Source organism: Colius striatus, chromosome 12 (assembly GCF_028858725.1).
Source record: "Colius striatus isolate bColStr4 chromosome 12, bColStr4.1.hap1, whole genome shotgun sequence".
NCBI lineage: Eukaryota > Metazoa > Chordata > Aves > Coliiformes > Coliidae > Colius > Colius striatus.
Genome location: NC_084770.1, coordinates 2,259,635 through 2,280,301, shown reverse-complemented (window position 1 = coordinate 2,280,301; position 20,667 = coordinate 2,259,635). Strand labels below are relative to the sequence as shown.

At 41.0% G+C, this 20,667-nt stretch overlaps 1 protein-coding gene across 7 annotated transcripts in view; it reads right to left on the bottom strand.

The window, feature by feature from the left end:
- Window positions 1–2,048: 2,048 nt before the first annotated feature.
- ARMC8 (armadillo repeat containing 8) overlaps window positions 2,049–20,667 on the bottom strand; it is a 59,782-nt gene continuing 41,163 nt past the window's right edge. For 4 of the 7 annotated variants that reach the window (XM_062005759.1, XM_062005754.1, XM_062005756.1 and 1 more), the window contains 11 exons: window positions 19,558–19,653; window positions 18,074–18,156; window positions 17,508–17,589; window positions 14,980–15,066; window positions 12,832–12,924; window positions 12,219–12,368; window positions 10,376–10,471; window positions 8,028–8,123; window positions 7,490–7,562; window positions 6,156–6,249; window positions 2,049–4,552 (listed from right to left, as the gene is read on the bottom strand). In XM_062005759.1, coding sequence (XP_061861743.1) covers window positions 4,519–4,552; window positions 6,156–6,249; window positions 7,490–7,562; window positions 8,028–8,123; window positions 10,376–10,471; window positions 12,219–12,368; window positions 12,832–12,924; window positions 14,980–15,066; window positions 17,508–17,589; window positions 18,074–18,156; window positions 19,558–19,653 — 984 coding nt within the window. In that variant the 3' untranslated portion in view covers window positions 2,049–4,518. Of the gene's footprint in view, window positions 4,553–6,155; window positions 6,250–7,489; window positions 7,563–8,027; window positions 8,124–10,375; window positions 10,472–12,218; window positions 12,369–12,403; window positions 12,697–12,831; window positions 12,925–14,979; window positions 15,067–17,507; window positions 17,590–18,073; window positions 18,157–19,557; window positions 19,654–20,667 lie in introns of those variants that run through there. The other 3 variants (XR_009819521.1, XM_062005757.1, XM_062005758.1) reach the window with 3 other exon arrangements.

The following is a 20,667-nucleotide window of genomic DNA, read 5'->3' as shown; positions in this document are numbered from 1 at the left end:
GTGTTTTCATCTATGAAGGCAGACAAACCTGTGCCAGCTAGTAACGGCTCTGAAATGCAGCCTCATGCCCCAGAACAACTTCCCTCCTCACTCCACAGCTTTGGGGAAGAGATTTGGCTGCTGTGCTTTCCCCACTTCCTACCTGCCTTCAGGAATGCTTTTCCACCACAAGGACCTCACAGAAGGGTTTTCCCAGGAGCATCTGAGATACTCTAAAACTGAACTTCAACCTTAGCACTCTAGCCTGAGTTTGAAAGAGATTTTAAAAGCCTGGCTCTTACTGACCTGCAGTACTACCTCCTTTTTCTTGGCAGCCATCCTTCTGTAGGAAAAAAGATCCTTTGAGCAGCAGTCCCAAGCACAAAGCACTGCAGATGTCCTCTAATTAGGTGAATCCAATTAGGTTCTGCCCAACCTGCACTGTAGAGAAAGTGTTCTTAAAAATCTTCACACAGCAGCATCCTTGCCCTGTTGTGCAGAGCAGGGTTGGCTCAGTAGCACCCAAAGCCTAGGCACAGCTCTCCTCACATCCTCTGCCCAGAGGTGAGGTGTTCCTGCAAAGCCTGACCTGCTACTCGCTTCCACAGACCCGGTGGCCTGTGAGGGTGGCAGGAGCAGAGGAGCTGCAGCCAGAGCCTGTGTGCTGCTGGCAACCTCTGAACGCTGCTATGGCAGCCCTGGAAACACAGCCCAGCCTGACCACTCCCTCCTCAGTGCCCATTGCAGCTGCAAAGTTCAGCTCAGTCTCCTCTCCCATTCAAGCAGCAGCAGTGGCTGCTGTGATCAGAGTCCCTCTGCCTCCTCTTTGTCCAACTTCCCCCAGCTCACCACCCACCCCTCCCACCTGTTTTACTCTGTTCTTCCCAAACCAGGGGCTCAAAACAAGGTGCAGGATCCAGACACAACCCCCCCAGCACCAAGCAGAGGAGATAAGCTGCCAGCCCCACGCCCAAGGCAGCTCCATTTCTGAAGGCTGGTTGGTGTTTTTCACCTGCAGGTCCCCTTGGGCAGTGCTGCTGCTTGTCACACAGCACATGCTGTCTGGTGGCCTGATCCTCCAGATCAATGCCCCTTCTGGTTCAGTATTAGCCTTTGGCAGTCAGCTTCCCATGTACCCCAGGCAACATAAGAGGATATGGTGAGGCTGAGCTTTGGCAGGGGCTCCCCTGCCTCCAGCATCAGAGCAAATAGCACCTCTGGATGCCCCCAGTGTCTTTGTCTCACTGTAGAAATAAGCCTCCAGTAAGGCCTTGATGTGTCTAACCCACCACTGAAATGTTGCATGTTTACACCTAACATGTGCTTACATTTTAGGATTGCCAAAACCAGTTCTGTTATGCCCATTTTCTAGTCTTCACAAATCTAATCTCATGCACCTTAACTATTCCTCTGCCTGTTTTGTCACTGCTGCAGCAGTTTGATGCAGGTGCAGCACCTACTGCAGTGGTTCAAGTCTGTAAAATGAGATTTTTAAAAATGAGATGTTTGCCTACAGAATACACTGGCACAAAATGCTTTTAAGCAGATGACTTGGCTACTTTCACTACTACAATGCAAACCTGTGACTGGAACAACAGCCAAACTGAAGTCTCATTTGAATTTGTGTGAGGGAGAGACTGCTCAAAACATGGAGTGGAGATGGTGAGGAGCAACCAAGCGTGCCCCTTGTCTGACTGCCATGTCAAACTCCATGCAGAGCTGTTCACTTTTCTGACACATGTAACCTTGGAGAGAAGGACTACCATCATTGAACCCAAATATAAGGAGTGAACATACTTACAAAACTCATTAGGATTGGTTTTCAGAAGAGAAATGGCACAAGAGCAGAAATCTTGGGGGGTTGTATTCTGTCCAAACAAGCTCTATGCTTCCTTTGGTTCTGCAAGCAACTCTATAATTCACAAGACACTGCTACCTAATGAAGTCAGATCTGGCCAACCAGCAAACAAGCTTGTTCCCAGTGAATCTCAGGGCAGCAACTGTCAGTCTGAAGAGAAGCTGGCACAGAAAGCTGAGATTTCTCCATGAAGCTGAGAAAAATCTAGATGTTCTGGTAAAGTTCTTTTTATTTACAGTATTCTTCTTTTTGTACATACCTATAGCAACATCAAAAATTATTCACAAAGCTTAACTCAATGTAAAAATGTTCTCATCCAACAGTTTGTCCTATCAATACCTGTGGAAAATGTCAACTGTTCTCATGCAGCAACGAGATTGTCTAAGCATCTTTTTTTTTTCTTTTAGTTTTTCTGGCAGAATTTTTAGGAAACCACCTCAAGACATGTGCACAGATACTTACTCACCTTCTTTTCCTGCACACTTTTAGGCACCAGAGTTGTAGAGAATCAAATTTGGATTTGCTTTTAGAAATGTGAACTGAGGGAGGGCGAGAAGAGATGTGTAAGAACTTGAACTCCTAATCACACGTAGCAGGAGTGCAAATTTAGAAGACACACACTGTACAGTTCTGCATTTACAATACCTGCCTCAGAACTTCCTTCTCAGTTTGAGTAAAAATACATTTGATTGAATTGTATAAATAAGACTTCATTTCTGAGGTACTGATCCTTATCAAGTTCTCACATATTTTTACTTTCCCTTTTGTTCAGCCCCCCATGAAAAATTTGCAGAAGGACATGAAAAAACTGCCAGTCACTTACTGCAATGCCTGGGGAAAAAAAAGTGTCAGGTGCTCACTTTTATTTGTTTTTCAAAAGTGGAAGAAGTTACATGAAATGTATATATTCTCCTTTGCAACCAAGTGATAACAGCTGTGTGATACATAGCACATTCAAATTCCAGGCCAAACTGTGGTCACATTTTCTGACACAAGTAGTTACCTTGGAAAAAAGTAAGGCTATATCACAATTTGACCTTCTGATTAGAAATAAAACACCAAGATATACTTATCAGAATTGGTTAGCAAAGTTACAGACCTCTCTTCCTGCTGCAGCCTTCCTGAAGTTCCACGTAACAAAGATTTGGTTTAAGACATCGGCTGCAATCTTGAGTGTGCCTGTTAGTGCTATGCAAATACATTTGGAGATTCTGACTGGTAGAGCTAAGGTCTCAACTGAAATCAGAAAGTGGACCCAGGAAGAAGGCAAGAACCCTGAACTGCATGAAGGAGAGCTCCTTGCTGCCCTCATTTGTTTCTATCTGTATTTGGCTGAAGCCACTGAGGTCTCAAATTCCAGCCTAACCTTTTATGCAGTCATCTTCATTTGTACTCCTATTGTCTTTTTTTCTCCACACTTACAGGCACAGTTTCAGCAACTTATGGACGATCCAGGCTTCCAGACTCACTAAAACTCCATCAACAACATCACTGAGCTAAAACAAAACCAAAACTGCAACTTTTCCATCCCTTCCTCACCTTAATGCACCCAGCTGATCTTTCCTGGAAATAACTTTTAAGTCACTTGACTGTATCTGGAGGCAAAGGATGCAAAACAAATGCAATCCCCTAACCACTGATCGCTTCTGATCGCTTCCAAGTATAACATCTGCAACATAATGTTTGCTTTATTGATTTAGTGATCAGCAAATACTTATCACCAGTGAAGGAAGCTAATCCTTCAGCAATTATCTGAGCAAGTTCTTGGCTACTAAAGCAATAGCTTCTGCCTGCTGATACTGCAGTCACCTGTTCCTCTCCAGGACGTCGTCAGTCATGCCAACTCTGAAGTTATGAGCTTTTCTTCTTAAAATATAAAGAAACCCAAAAGAATCCAGTTGATCCATTCCATGGATTTCAGCTTGTCATGAGTACCAGGTGACCTTCTATGGTGGCAAACTTTTGGACCTCGTCATTACAGAATGCGCTGCTTAGAGTTTGCGGTCTACTGACTCCCTCTTATTTTTCTCTTTAAAAAGGAAGTATAATGTAAGTTAAGCTGAAGTTCAGAAATGCATATATTTTACTTAAAAACATTCATCTGTTCAAAATTCAAAATAAACTTTATGGGATACAACAGTTTGTTGGGTTTTTTTTTAAATAACATTTCATTCAAAGTGTATATAATTCATTTCAGTATTCGTACAGCAAACAATGGTTAATCCTTGAAAACCTGTAGAAAAAGATTTTCACACACACACACAAAAAAAAAGGAGAAACAAAACTGAGGTATCACACCCACACACAGTCACCCAAGCACACTCACACCCTTGAGCACCCTCACACGCACCCACACACACAGGCTGCAGCAAAAGCAGAAAATTGTAGGCCCAAAAGGAAAATGATGACTGATTGTTCTATACCAAAGTCCAGGTAGCTCAGGAAAAAAGAACAACAAACAAAACAACCCCCCCAGGAGTCCTCTGAGTAAAGAAACTACCTCAAGAAAGTTCTCAAGTGCACTGGAGACCTGATCATTTAAACTGTTTCTGCAAAGCAGCTCCCTGCACCTGAGAAAAATGCAGCCCAAGGTGACTTGTGCAAATATAAGGAGTCAGGAGCATCTCCTGAAATTCCTTAAGTAGACATGAGGCGTGTCCATAGATTCAATTAGTCTTTGATCATGCAAGATACTGCTGGAGTGCTGTCTTCGCCCTGCAATAAAGGAACAGCCTGTTAATTACTGGGGTTTGGCTTGACCATCAACAGCTTTACATACAAGACTATGCATTGTGTTGGCAAGAAGGGGAGAATGAACGAGTGAGGTAAAAAGAAGGCGAGTGGCTGACTCCTTCCTTTTGGAAGAATCTAACCCACGGTGTAAAAGTGCTCTGTGTGGGCTGTAACAATTTAAAAATCCACCTTGCATCTAACAATAAGATGATCTAAGTACTTTAGATGCTCAGCATAAAATGAGCAACTTTTGTATGGTGGGGCTTAAGATGTATATTGAACCTTGCTGTCAACACACCTTCTAAAAAACCCTTAAGAGCAGTAATTGTGAAGAGCGATTACTTTTCTGTAATACAGATGTACCATTCAGTCTTGGAGCTGAGAAATTAAAGGGGTGGCATAACTAAGAAGGTACTAGAAGCACATTATTCCTGTCAGGTATACCATCCCTACCAAAAACATACAATGAAGGAAGAGGGAGAAGAGAAGCAACAGTCAGTGTAATACTGGAATTTAGACAAGATAACATTTGTGCAAAGTTTTTGTTATCAAAAAAACACCCCTCAGAAGTCTGGAGTTACAGTTTCATCCCTGCTTCAGCTAATTCAGTGCTTCCTACCACCTGAAGTGAGAAGCTCTGCTCTTCTTTGTCCCTCCCACCTCCCAACCACGCCATCATGATCCTGATGGACTTTTCCAAGATCCAGTCCAACTCAGCAACCTAGAGGAAGATTATTTATTTCTTCCAAGTTTCCTGCTATATTCACAAGTCATATCAGCTCACCAAGGGGCCTGACCAGGCAGAGTTAGGATAGGGTAAACAGTGGGAGCAGGTGGCCAGAAGAAACAAGGACAGTGACTCGCACCAATGCAAAGTACAACCAGCTTCCCGTCTCTTAAAACCAAGGCTTAAGTGTCAACAAGCAAGGCTCACTTACCAGAAAGTATTTTTACTGGTTTAAGTTTTATTCCCATCTCTCACTGCATGAAAACCCTATTTAGCTTTTCCATAATTTTCTGTGAAGCTGCTAATTGATGTCTCTATGTTCCTGATGATCATTTTCAATACTGACACTTTGGCATCGATTGTAAACAGAGGAGTCTTACCTTTACTACAAAGATGTCTCAGAACATTGGAATCTCTTTCATAAAACAAGGTACTCACATTTAATACACTTTGAAACACTGTGTAGTTTTGAGCTGTCATTGAATCATTATGGTTGGAAAAGATCTTAAAGTCCAACCACTAACCTCACACTGCCATTGCCTTTCAAAAAAACAGATCAACTCCTTCAGTTATTTGTGTGTCAGTGAGATTTTCACCAGTTTATGTGACCTTGAGTGTTGTCATTTTGTACTACTAAGAACCTCAGTGAAGTCTGTTACTCCTGAGCAGTGCAAAACCTGCTCTTGAAATAGGTGTTCAATCACAATTTGTTTCTACACCATAAAGCCCAGTGCAACAACAGACAGTTTTTCTGGGTGATTTTTCTATAGTAAAAAGATCTACAAAAAAGATCCTTTCTTAGTAAAAAGCAAAGAGTTTCCCCCTGGTCTTATATTGTTGGTTTTTCTTTATACTCACTTGTCACATAGATTTGGATCTGATGACTGACTCAATTTATGTAGAATATCTACTATTCCCATGTCTCGTAGTTTATCCTGGCGTTCTTGTGAACCTGCAACAATAAATCACATGGCTGCGAATACCACCAAAAAGAAATGTCTGCAGAAAGAAAGGAGTGGTAGCAGAAACCAGCTGACAGGAGGGGTATGGAACACAGTTCAGTTAGAACACAGCAGTGGAAAAACTCCCTCAGTTGTGGCTGCTTCCCAAGGGAGCTCTAGTCTCTTTGTTTTACTCCTTGTGCATATGGTAAGAAAGAAGAAAATTCTGAACACATTTTATCTCAAAGTGAGAAGCCTGACTTCACTTGGCTTATTCCCATCTTTCTGATTTGGATGCTGAGAACATTTAACTGGAGGGTGTGTTTTTAAGTGTGACTTCACTGTATAATGCCAGAAAGAGGAGCAGAAAGCCATCAGGAGTAGAGTCAAGTGTCACACACTGAAGGATGTTCTGGGATCTGAAAGATGTGGAGTAAGTTATACAGTAGGGAAAAAAAACCCCAAAACGAGCAGAGACTGATTCCTTTGTTGAAGAGCAGCATGGTCAACTTGAGGGTCTGTAAATCATGCATCTTAAGAAATTCCTCCTCCCAGCTCCACTAGCAAAGCACACTATGTCCCACCACTCCTTCCCTTGCTACTTCTTCCAGCTCCACACTGCTGCCTCAATCTGCTCTGTCCATTTCTCAACACAGTTACAAGTCTTTGTCAGCAGAGTGGCATCTTTCAGCTCCATCCTGGTCACCTTCTATTGTTCCAAGCCACGACTCTCCTTCCAAATGCTTTCCCCATTCTTTCCAGTTCCACCCACGAGTCTTTTGGTTTCAGAGTCTCACTGCCTGACCCATTTGTTGCAATTTCTTTGCAACAAATCCCCTTTCTAATCCATTTATTTTATCCTCTCCAGTGAACCTGTTTTCTCCAAAAATGTGGCTGCACAACCTCCTTAAGACCTGGAAGCTATTCCTAGAATTTTCTTTCACTCCAATTGCTTTCAGATTTTACAGAAAGGTTTTAAGTGGAAACCTCCTACTATGTGACCCCCATCAACTCCTATTTACTTACATATTCTTCTTGTGTCTCCTCTTCCTGTCCCAGAACAGCTCTCTACATCCTCCTCAAGGTCCTCCTGACCACTGTCACTTATTGTATATTACACCTATTATAATGTCTCCCTTTATCACTTTGGATCCCACCATGCTGTGCACTGCAAATATTGATTACTATGCAACATTAGCCTTTTGATCAGGATAGTAACTTGTATATGAATTAATAATGAGGCTTTCTTACCTTCTTCTTCATTCCATATGAGATTAGATATACAGAACATGGCAGCGAGCTGAAGTTTAGCATTTGAATGACTCTAAATGGAGAAAAACAGTACTCAAGCTTAGAAGAAGAAATTCAGAGATTCTCAGACTTACATTTTGGCATTCATCCTGTAATAAATAAGGCAGCAAAACTGGCACTAGCTCTTATCTACAACTTCTCTTAGGGCACCCCAGTGGCATTCAATCATTTCCAAATAGTTACTGAGGTCTACAAGATACACTTTTCCAAGATCACGACATTTTCTTCACACAGATTTGTTACAGGTATTGCTTAAGTCACTGTAACATTCCTGTGGTAACCATGGGATTTCCCTTTTAATTAGATCCTAAGTACACCTTTGCCACACAGAACTATGTGACATGATTTCTTAAACACAACTGGATGTATGAGAGTTAAGCATGTGATACTGAATAATTTACCAGATAAAATGCTGAAGTTTCCTCCTTTAATTCCCACAAGAGACCAACATAAAACCATAAAGAGAAATTCTCCATACCATGTAGTATTTGATTTTCTGCAGGATGTCATCATTGGTCATAATCAGTTCTTTTGCTGTCGTTCCATCTGCTATATTGGCAAGTATACATAAAGTCTGAAAGACAGAAAAGCTGTTATTTGGCCACAGATCACATCCCACGGTTTATACAGTTTCCCTGACAGCTTTGAACTTGTGACAACCAATTTCTTTAATTAGCTTTAATATGTTTAATCTGGAGTTTCCAGCTTGCTTACATCTGGGGCTAATGCCAAAGAGTCAACAGCTGTGGCTTAACAGCCCTGGCAGAAATCTCAGCCACTGCCATTTTAGAGTAAAAGCAACATTCATTTCTTCATTTCAGTGAGCAACATTTGAAGTCTCTCATGGAAATATGCAGCACATAGAAAAGATTAAATACACTGAAAAATAAAGCAGCCTACACTTTATCAATAGCTAGGAAAAAAAACCCCCAAACCAATAAATGATATCCATGTAGTTCTGCAGGCCAGCAAAGGAAATAGAGGTCTATCTGCTCACTTAGCACAGTGATAATTATTTTGTCAACAAGTCCAGTCACACATCTTACCTGCAGAGATAACTCAAACTACTAACACATCTGGTTATTTCCTGAAAATTAGGGAAGCCATCCTACAGGATAACCCTGAAGTAACTAGGCCCATGTTGGCTCTACATGCACATGGCACTGAGACTTGCAAAGGCAGCTTTCCTGGTTCTCAGGAAGCTTCGAGAGAGATTCTACAAGTTCTTTCCCAGAGAGCTGCAGAAGAACTGAACTAGACATGCAGGGATGACTACAGGAGGACACTGGAGCATGATCAGCACTTGTATGACGCCTGTGTCTAAGCTGCAGTGCATTCATGTCAGCAGTTGCAGAGATTTATTACATCCAAGCCACTCATACATACTGCTGAGATAAGAGATATCCTGCTGTCCCAGAGATAAGCTCTGTCCTGCTACAAGCACGCGCAGTCAGACACTAATGGACATATGACTTGACTCCAAAACAAAAGCAAACTGCTGATCACACCACAGGGACAAGGAAAATGCTCTGTGTAAAAAGGCCCCAGATCCTTAGGGTATATTCAGTCTTAGTTTCCTAGCCCTTCCCAAGAGTGTTTCTCAGGTACACTGTCTCCCTGCAAAATAGTTCTGAGAGGTCTGGCAAGGGAAATAACCTTCTATTGCAATGAAGCTACTTCTCTCACTGGAACTTTATTAGTAAGAACTCTTTAGAAAGGCACAACTGGGCAGTCCTCAGCTTTTGCACAACCACAGCATCACTACATTTGCTATCTATTAAGAGACTTTTGGTTTAGCTGTTGGTTTGGAGGTTTTTTTGTACTAATTTTGCACTTAAGTAGCCACGTAAAAGGCCTGTCTGCCTTCATGCCATTCTTCACTGAGCAGAGATTTAGCCCAGACTGGATTTAGCTGTATCTTTACATTCATTTGCCATGCTCTTTGCTACCACTATCCATCCTAAACCAGAGCAATGCTTTGGAACCTCCCACAGCTTCTTGCTGTTCCCATTCTTTATCACAACATGCCTTAAGTAAGAAAAAGCCAGGGTTCTCCAGTTGACCAACTCATGTCACAAGTTTATCAGTTAAATTCTGCTCATCTATCGTCTTTTGCTTCAGCATCTCTGCAGCAGCATCCCCCTAACACTGAGCCCTCATACTGCCACCAAACCAGGGATGCTTTTCCCAACTGTCTCCTCCTGCCTTCTCGCTTTCCTCTTGCAGATTGCTTGAGTTTTCAACTGGCAGGGCATAACCCTCCTCACTTTTCCCTGGGCTACACAACAGCACGCTCTTTTCCCTGCTAGTGCCTCTCCTTTAATAGCTGCTGGCTCCTGCAGCACCCAAGAACAGCTGAGTTACCACATTCCCCAGAAGAACATACATTACTGGCAGTCAGGCAGGCTACAGTGGTATTCCTCATTACCAACTGCTCCAACGGCTGCTATAGGAGCAAACACACTGCTGCTCTCCTCAGTGTGAAATACTGGCTTCTTTCTTTTCCCTTGTTCCTACTGCCCCCCTTCTGACATGCAATTGCCTTAGATTGAATTCTTCTGCTCTCATACAGAGTATCCTCATCTTTACCAAACTGCATTTCTTCGAAAGAACATGAACCTTCTGAATTCAATTCAAACACACTTGTAGTAACTGATGAGAAAGAAGAGCATTCCTGCAGGTACTGAAGTTATTCATCTAACAGAAGTCAGTATTCACAGCACCTCATAATCCCAAACAAAAATGACACGTTGAGAAGAGTGAGCATTCTTAGAGCTGTTTCTTAAACTTTATTCTGCCAAGACAATGGGAAACAAAAACAAGTACCTGCTCTTTGACTTCTATATTGTGCTCCCCTTCCAGAATGAGGGTCACTGCTTGCATGATTTGCTTCCCATGAGTGCTCATTATATGGTCTATGTGCTGGCAAAGCAATGATGAAATACAATCAGTGTCACTTTCCAGACAAAGAAGGGGCATTCCTACTTGAATTACTCCTAGTAAAGAGTAGCAACATTGCACACAGACCCAAGCTCCTAGTGAGGCCTCCCAAAACCATAAACTTATCACAGCAGAAACACTTGACAACATTCCTGTTCATTTGAAGCCTGGTCTTGTTTGAAAGAGCATAATATGGGCCTTGGTTCTGATTTCACTGTAACCTGTAGCACAGACACTGGTTGCCCAGTTGCATGGAGGCCAGTCTGAAGACTGAATCCTGCTGGCCCCAAGCTCTAAGCATGACACTGCAGTTAGGAAAAAATACTTATCCTCTGATAATAGCAGGATATCAGAGTCAGGTAAGGAAACTAGGGTTTCTTATCTGGTATTTGCTGCTCTAACTGGAATGCTGTGACCAAGTCAGATAACCATATGTGAAAAGTCTGAGAAGGCCCAGAAAAATACACCATATACATTGCTTATTGTCTAGGAAAATTGTCTCCAGAGTCTTACAGGCAAAAGGTCATTTATTACAGACTATAAACACCTACACTAGATTAAAATTGATCATTAGGAGTAACAGAAAAAGATGAAACTAGATCTACAGGACTAACTGATAGCAAAACTCAGGAGTTGACAGCAAACAGTCACCTGAGGTTACCAGCACATGGCACAAAGTTTTTAAGACATTAGAGATTCTTGTAGGACTTCTTACCATTGCTAATAACAAGACTTCATTCAAAAGCTGCTGAATGGTTATTCTGGGGTGAGTTTTGGGTACAGAATGAGAATGGCTGGTTGGTTCTGTCTCTAAAACATACTACAGAAAGAAGGTGAAGCTGGGATGTACTTTCAGATGAAAAACACCTTAAGTGATAATGAAACTCCACTGTCAAGAGCTCAGAGTGAATTTAATGAATGGTTATTAAATATCTTTTCACATTAAGACAGGGCTAATTTTCTATGAAGCTTGTTGAGACTCAACAAGTACAAATACCAGATTTTTTGCAGTGACCTTTTTATGGTAGAAACACAATACATGACAAATGCCCAGTGGAGGCTTTGTGGGGGTTTCCCCCCCACAAAAATGTTGGCTTGCCAAATGTTTGCTGCGTGTTTTCCCTCTGTTCTTCACAGGGGATTATCCTGTTCTTTTCCTCCACCAATATCTCTTTCTCTCTGTCAAAAACAATACATGGGCTTACACTGTCAAACCATTTTATTTCAGTGGGTAAAATGAATGTGTGCATTTTGTAAGTGCACAGTCCTACAGGCAAATTCAAAAAGTCAGGACCTACTTCTATGTTTGGATAAGAACAGAAATACTTCAGGTGTTAAGAAATCCTTAAGACATGTGTATGTCCACACTACGATTCAAGAGTGCAACCCTCTTATTGATGTTCTGGACAACTTTTGCAGGAAAACTCTTCGGGAAATAATTTTACTGAAAGCTAAATGAAATGGAATTGAACATTAAAAATACAACTGTCTATCTCTGCATTTGATAATTACAAAGTTCCAGTGCATGTGCAGAATTGTTCCAAGTGTTCTCTTTAGACTCATTTGTACATTTGGTTACAGATACTTGGATAAACCCAAAGGCAATTTATCAAACATTAATCTTAAACAGAAAAATAACATGTCTTACAAAAAGAGATTCAGAATTCATTTGGATTGTCTGCATGTTTGATCAGCTTTCAAAAGCAGGTTTGTTTGCAGCTCTACTTACTGGGCGAGTAGATAGAAGATTCCTGAGCAGTCCCAAGGTTTTCATCAGAACATTTACATCGGAATCAGAAAGCAACTGGAATAACTGCTCTGTACTCAGACCTCGTAAGATGTCTGATTTGATCTTCTGTTCTGCTTGAAATGCCATATTCTGTAAGAGAAGGGATTTTTTTGCTTCATTTTTTACCTTAAACTTGGGCTTTCACTCTTTAAGTAGACTATCAGCTGCAAGCCTGTATCCTTTCTAAAATTAATCTCGCCAAGGTTATAATTTATGAGGAACTGCTACCCAGTGAATTAAATTTCCACACAGTGTTACAGCTGACCTAGTTATTACCTGCTTATTTTTTTGTCCTCTGGCATGCTACTGACACATCTTGTTTCCCTGAAAGATCTCAGCAACTAAACTGGTATCAGAACTGAGAATTCTATTTTATGGACTAATTGATGAGGCACTCCAGGCTGATATTGTTTTCCTTCTGTAGTTAGGTGGAAAGACAAGCCAGATTTCAGCTATGTTATTACAAATAACAACTGAAGAGTTCTTTAAATTACATTCATGAACTTTATGAAGCAAAATCATAAGCAATATTGCATCAGAGTGTTCTACTTACCATTAAAGCCCAAATGCCATTCACTCGCAAGGCAAGATTCTCACTCTGTGTTAAACTACATAGAAGTTCTATGGCTCCTGATTCTAAAATTGGCTAAAATGAAGAGGGGAAAAATACTCATCTTTAAAACACTACTTAGACATACGCACAAACATAAATGTAACACAAAACAGTCTGGCTTATATGATATTCTTGAGTTTGAACACCCAGTGCACTCACACGAATGGGCCAAGCCATACCCTGTGTTCATGAGCAGTAAAAGGTGAGTTTTTAGGCAAAAACTCAGGTCAACACAGCTTTATTCTCATGTGTATCTCTGTATGTGTGCACATGTATTTACATAGCCATATATATTCAAACACACACGTGTATATGTATATACACACACACTACCACAGACACATCATCTGCCACATGCCCACAAACATGTAGGTTTTCCCCCTGCAACTTTCAGCTTGGGACTGCTCTCCACAGTCTTCCTTGAGCAATCACATCTTTTTGGGTATCAAGCGAGGTGAAAAGATGTTGAGGACAATGAAAGCTTCTTGATTCATTTCTTAGCATTTAATCTTTGTGTTTAGCAATCAGATCAAACTGAAATCCAACAGAAAAGCTTTGGCATAATAAAGATAACTGGAGACTGTTCTTACTGATCAGATTGAAATGCAAACCTTTGCAGTATCACATCTTTAAATGACAGGAAAAACATCAATGCATGCACCTTTTATTTCAAACTGATCAATGTAATGCAAGTTAACTTGGAAACAACCACTTTCTACCCGAACAAAATGTGAATAGCTCATGAGCTAAAAGAATTCATCCGATGAATTAAGCTGCTCTAGTTTGTGAAGTGTTCCTTTCTTCTCAAAGTTACTACTTCAAAAGCAGGGAACAACTGAACTTATCTGAGGATTTTGGAAGATATGTTTCCTTATGAGCTCAACTCATCAAAAACTAGGAATCTGTGGAGAAGGCTGCACTTTGTAGGAACAGGCTCATCTCACTGAATAGTGTAGCAGGCAAGACCCTAACAGAACCAGGCAGCAGCAGCAGGTGTGAAAGTTCACCTCGTCCCAGGCACTCATGTGCTGCAATAAGCTCACAGGGATTTCACCCCAGGCCCAGCAGCTGCCTGGCTCCTAGGGACTTCTCCACAGCCACAGCAGGTGGGAGACATTTAAAAATTGGGTTTGACTCAGCTTTTTTACAGGGTAGAACACAGATCCACTTCAGCTTTGTTTAGTTACTGAAGTGACTGGTAGTTTACACCCAATTTTCAAAATACTATATGGAGGAAAAAAAGGTGATACATGAAATAAAGATCAGATGGCTTACAGATGCTTTCAAATCTAACATCTCTAAATATTTCTTCACTTTGCATAAAGCAGTACTTTGTTTTGGCAATGATGTTTGACATGAACCAGGTGCCCTGATTAAAAAAGAAATCACTAAGACAATTCAAGTGGAAACACTCCACTGGCTGTGACCTGCAGCATGAACAAGGAAGTCCACAGGCCAGTGAACTGTTCTTGGCCTTATTTCAGTTCATTTTCTGTCTCACAGACATGACTAAAGCCACCAAGATCGATTGATCACACCAAGACAATCCAAAGAGCCCTGTAGGAGCCCACATAGGCCACAACCTTGTAAATGATTTCTATAATATTTAACACTTGGAGAATTGTCCCATTGCTATGAAGTGTGTACATGTGATCTGTACAAAATACAGACACTGCACAACTCAAGAACAGATTTCCAGTTATTGCTTATTCAAGAGCAGTTCAAAACACAAGGCTCAGCAAGATCACAGCAGTATTCTCTAACACAATAGATCACATTGCTAATTACCACTTTGTTTTCTTCTTGCTTATGAATTTTTTAGGTAGCAGCAGTTTACAAGCATAAAAAACCCCAAAATTTCATGTCTGCTTTTCTTTAGAGACTACCTCTAACCATTCAACCACGTTTCACTGTCATAGCACTATTTTTTTAATTCACAAGCTATTAGTGCCATAGTCTGCATGATATTACAGCTCTATAAAGTTCCACGAGCAGTAGCTACCAATTAAGACACCTTTATGCTTATTGAACCGTTGTATAACGTAACTTCTGTCCATCCCCTCTTCTTGTCTGTGGATAAATACTAACCTCCTTGCTTGGAGAGAATTCCAGAAGAAGATTGCATAGAGTGGAAGATGCTACTACAAGTATTTCATTTGGAGCATTCTGTAAAACCTGCAGTCACAAAGGGTAGAGGGAAGAATCTCTGTTAACTGGTAGGATAAGGAAAAGATCATTTTGAAATGTAACACCTGTGAAGTATGCTGCACTTTGATATTCCATGCTTTAGGAAATGCTTTGGTGCTAGCAGTGCAGAGCCAGACAGGGCTCCCTCAATTCAATGTGATGACACACATTCCATAAACTGGAGCAACACAAGGTTATTTCACAGAAGACAGATCTGAGAGCTTTCAGGTCCAATTGAAAAGAAATCAGTGAGAACACATCCCCACTCTTCAAAGCATACATGTGCTGTCAACTGGCATTTAGCTCTTTGGTCATTCTCTCAGGGAGCAGGCTGTGTTGAGCAGTGCACCTCTGTATCATAGCTTACAAAAAAGCAGAGAAAGCTCCAGGAGAGGCCTCCTCAACATTTCTGTACTTTGTGCAAAGGACAAAACAGCAAACTTCCACATGATCATCCTTCCAGAAAAGCAAGCAGCCTGGACCAAGCCATACTTCCCCTTTTCTGTGCCTGGATCTCCAGCAGGACCAATGCATGCCATTCTTAAACAGAGAATCTCCCTTACATGTTCCCAGAAAACTAAGTGAGGACGTGGGTATGATACAACTCCTCCTCCAGCAAAGAAAGGGAGAAAGGGGGTTGTTCTGCACTGCTTTTGTTTCAGAGCAGTTAAACAGGAAAAAATATTGCATCTACAGTGGCTTGCACTAAAGTACATGCATGTAAATCCTACATCTTTAGACATTATTCTTCTATGGCTTTACAGCTCTACATGTTAGAGGAGAGAGAAAGGGCTTACATAGTTGCTATTAATCTAGACTGGAAATTCATTTCTATTTAATAGAAAACAGTAATATTAAGAGTAATTCTTGTCACTTTGAAGCTAACACACCATTTTCTGACTTCAGCTTCTTTAATACAAATCAAAACAAACAACTGCCAGCAGCTGTGTTTACAAAGAAATCTGACATCTACCTTTGGGGTTTTTTCACATGGTTCTCCTTTTATGCTAGTTGTCCTTCTTCAAGCAATCCTGTCCCTCTTGGTGTTTCACATTTATACAATTTTCATGTTTGGCCTTTTGCCAGCTCTTAAAATACTCAAACCATTCCCTGCAAGCCCCATTCAGGTGATAATCATGGGATTATTACACCATAGTAAAAAAACAAAACGTTATCATCGAATCTCCCTTGGCCTCCCAACAGACTAATAAATCAGACATCCATGGATTAGTATCACAACTCACACATCCAATCCAAGGATGAATGCTTAACTTGTCATAAGTGTATTGTGTATACAGTCAGAAAAGAATTTCCCTATCATTACATGAAACTCTAGAAAAAAAGGTTAAAGCTATACTTGAAGGCCTCTAATTCATGCAAGCAACAGAAGACTGAGAAAGCTCCTTGGCCTGCAGCCAACAAAATGGCCAGGGAGTGTAGCAAAACTAGTGAGTCAAGCTTTCTTAGGTCCTTAACTTGTGTGAATTGGAACATAAGCAGAACAGAGAAAGTCAGGCTTGAGTAAAATGTCAGTGAGTGGTGTGCCCAACAGGCACCTTGCTTGTATTGCACTAACAATAATTGAAGGATCTCCTGGACCCTTTACTTCCTTCCAGGCTCTTGAGTGAAGGTTTCGACAGTCAGCTCATGTAACTGCCTCATTATCAAGCTCATCAATTCATTTTTGCCAACACCACTTTCCCTGGTGTGCCTATGTCACTTATCATTCAGAAGCCAAGCTCACTTTAAGGTGATTTTCTCGTGGATGTCAATACTGTCCAAACGTTCAGGCTTCTTGCTAGCAGACTTTGCCTGTTCCCCCTTTTTAAGGTCTAAAAGATGTTGAAACTAAGAAATTGGTTTATCTATCCGCACTTAATGACTGTCTCATTACAGGATGGGAGATTATATATATCTTACACGCTTCAATCTCATTTAATCTTGTAACTAATTGCATTACGTTAAAAGGTGTCTTTTTAAAGATCTCGCCAAGCTCTTTGGCTTCAGTTGTAGGATTTGCAATGACATCTAGAAGGCAGAGAACTACAGGAGAAACTGCAGATCTAAATTCACTTGTAGAGCTTATTAACCAAGTGGTAACTGTATCATCTAGTCTGAGCCTGAAATTAGAGGAAGGTACAGTCCTCGTGGTGCCCTATGTAAACATCAGGGATAACAGCCTCACTCATCAGTCACTCTAAAAAACACCAAACAAAACCCAACTAAAAATCAAGTATGGGCTACAGTCCTCTCTCTGCTGCTGCTTGGATTTTGTTGATTTATGATTTATTTTTGCCTTAGAAGGTAATGGAATTTTGATTTCCAGGTCATTTCTGATGATTCCACAGAAAGGCATGCAAGCTGAACAGGCACCATACCCTTCTTTAATGGAAAGAAAACTTCAGTAGTTGAGATTTGACTTTACTTACCTTCATTAAAGGTTTCCATACAGCATGATCTTGAAAACTTGTCCTGAGCTGCTGTACAGAACGGGACAAACTGTGCAAACATCTGTAATGTAAAAGAAGCCTTCACTGTGAAACATACACACATGTGCATTACTGTAATATACATAGTGCTCTACACAGAGTCAGCATAGAATTTGGTAAGTGGCAGATTGTAAACAGCAAGAAGAAAATCACAGAATCACAGAACCTCAAGGGCTGGAAGGGACCTGGAAAGCTCATCCAGTCCAACCCCCCTGCCAGAGCAGGATCACCTAGAGTAGGTCACACAGGAACTCGTCAAGGTGGGTGTGGAATGTCTCCAGAGAAGGAGACTACACAACCCACCCGGGCAGCCTGTGCAGTGCTCCGTCACCTCACAGTGAAAACTGTGCTAGTCCAGGATAGCTGCTCCCTGCCCCGCAATAAATTCCCCAAGAGCAACAATTACTTCAGTTTAGCTCTTGAAAAATTAGCAGAAATCCTAACAAGGGCTGCATCAAACTTTGAGAACAACCAAAGTATTTGTATGAATGAGAAACGCCTCGTACCTGACTGCAGCCAACCGCACCTTGATACTAGATTCAGACAAGCCATTAACAATACGGTCCATCATGTTTTCTGTCTCAATGATCTGGAGCAAAAAAGAATGTCATATGAACAAAATAAAATCAGCATTGGTGGGTTGTTGGGTTTTTGTCTGCAACATTTTAAATATTGCATATTAAAACCACAGCTTAAAACAGCAAGTCATAGTCTCTTCCCAGACTGAGTAGAGAGTAGTGTTTATCTGCATAAAATTAAGGAGAAACACCTACATTCTATGCTCCACCACCACTTTCAAAATCATTTCATTAATCAGCAGGGAACAAGAGGGTGTTATAGATATCTATTAATTACCCTAAATGTCATATTAAACCAAGAGAGAGTATGTGTGAGTGCACACAGTATGTGCAAACTACAGGTTACAGACACGCTGCAGAGCCATCTGGGAAACAATATGCCCTAGTCAGTCTGTCATATTCAGACACAAGCACTGAAGACTAGGATAAAAGGGAGTTAATACCAAGATGAAAGATGGCTTTTTGTATAATCAATCAACTTTGTTATGCACATACCCACCACTTATGAACAACAATGCTTTGATATGCAGATCTTTACTATTAACTAAAGAGGTTCATCCTGCAACAAGAGAGGTTTATGGGTTTGAATTCCGGAGACCTTGAATGGCTTCCCCATGGATATATATTCCTGCTAGTTCTCTTTTCAATACTTCTATGTCCTTCTTGTCTGGATCTCTCTTCCTTCTGTTTTTCCCCTATAACCAGCAAATAAACTCAAGAAAATTCTTCTGTACTTGCCACGCTTGACATAGCAACTCTATGCTTAATTTTAATCATTCATTGTTTAATCTCTCTCCACTTTCCACACATAAATTTTTAACTAGATGACTGTTCCAATCACCCCATCCCTTTCCTCTGACGTTAGAATAGAGTTTGTTCTTCATAGCACCCACTCCTTTGTTATAACAGTGCAAGCCCCCTTGGTCACTTCAGAATCATGGAACCAATTTTGACTTTGTTTCCCAATATAACTAGATTTCCCAGAGTTTGTGAAAAAATGATTTGTTTTATAATGGGATCCCTCTGAAAACAGAGGTACATTCTGTCCTTCAGAACACAGGTTTAAGAAATTACTCCTATCCCACAACAATATTCCTGCATAGCTTATGGGTAACAAGGACCACAACACGTTGAAAGGCAACTTACTGTGAGAATATAGTTGATGATTGTGAAGATGGTCACGTAAATCAACATTTAGTTACAGCAAGACATTAAGTTTTGTTCAAATCCCATGCAAAGAAAATGCAATCTGAAAGTTTATATTAACTAAAAGAAAGAGAGCCTTCTCGTTCCAATCTGTTTACACCAGAACAGAAAGTAAAAGGATGGAAGGGAGCAAACTCTTGCACTGTCTTTCAGCCCAACTCTCAGCTCCATCTTTGCCTGGTTGCTCACACTCCTCACAGGCTCACCTTTTTTCGGATATCTTCATCATTAGCTCCCAGGGAAGCATAGAGCTTGAATGCAGCCTGGCGCAGCTCATGGGCGTGCTTCAAATCATGGTCAAGCTATTGAAATCAAGCACAGAGATCCCATTTAGGTGCTGAACAATTACAGGTCTGATAGTCTTATTTGTTGGAAACTAGTGCTTGTCTGCTGGGGTTCTGTCCAAGCGTAGCCAGAAACACAAATGAACTACTGTTCCGTTAGCTGACGTTCGAGTTTACTATCTGAATACAATACCTTAGTGAAGGATATGGTTAACTTCTCTGCCGAGTTACAGGTCAGCCAACTTAAATAATGTGAGGCCAAAATACTTCTATGAAGTTACAACTCTATGAAGATCACACTCAGGCAAGAACTATTCTTGTGTACCCAACAGAAACTTACAGGAACAAGACAGGAGAAGTGAACAAATTGGGAGAGGATCAAGATGAAGTTTTATGAAGAGAAGTGGTGTAAAAGCAAGAAGCAAAGCCAGACTCTAAATCACAGGAAATCCATCTTAAGGTGGATATTAACTGCCAACCTCTGCTGTAGAGGTAACACAACAGGATGGAAGCTGTCTAGGAGGTTTCTAGAAAGCAACTTCTTAACACTGATGCCAGAGGGGTAAATTAGGGTGATGCACCACTGGACAGGCTGCTCACAAACCAAGAAAAACTGCTTGGGGGTATGATAATTCATGGAAGCACTTGCTACAGGGATCATGAGGAAAGGCTGAGGGACCTGAGGCTGTTTAGTCTGGAGAAGAGGAGGCTGAGGGGGGATCTTATTAACATTTACAAATATCTAAATGGTGGGTGTCAGGAGCTTGGGGCAGCACTTTTTTCTTCGGTATCTAGCAACAGGACAATGGGATGAAGCTGGAACACAAAAAGTTCCATTTAAGAAAAAAATCCACGTGATTTTCTGCTTCAAAAGAATTGTCTCTCAACACTTCTGACAAATCTGACCAAAGAAATGAAACTGATCACACATCACTGACTCTTATGAAGCTTAAAGGTATTGGTTCCTGAAGGTAAATCTTTTAAACTCTGCAAAAGAGAAGCATGACAGATGTCTGGTACTTTGTTGCCTTC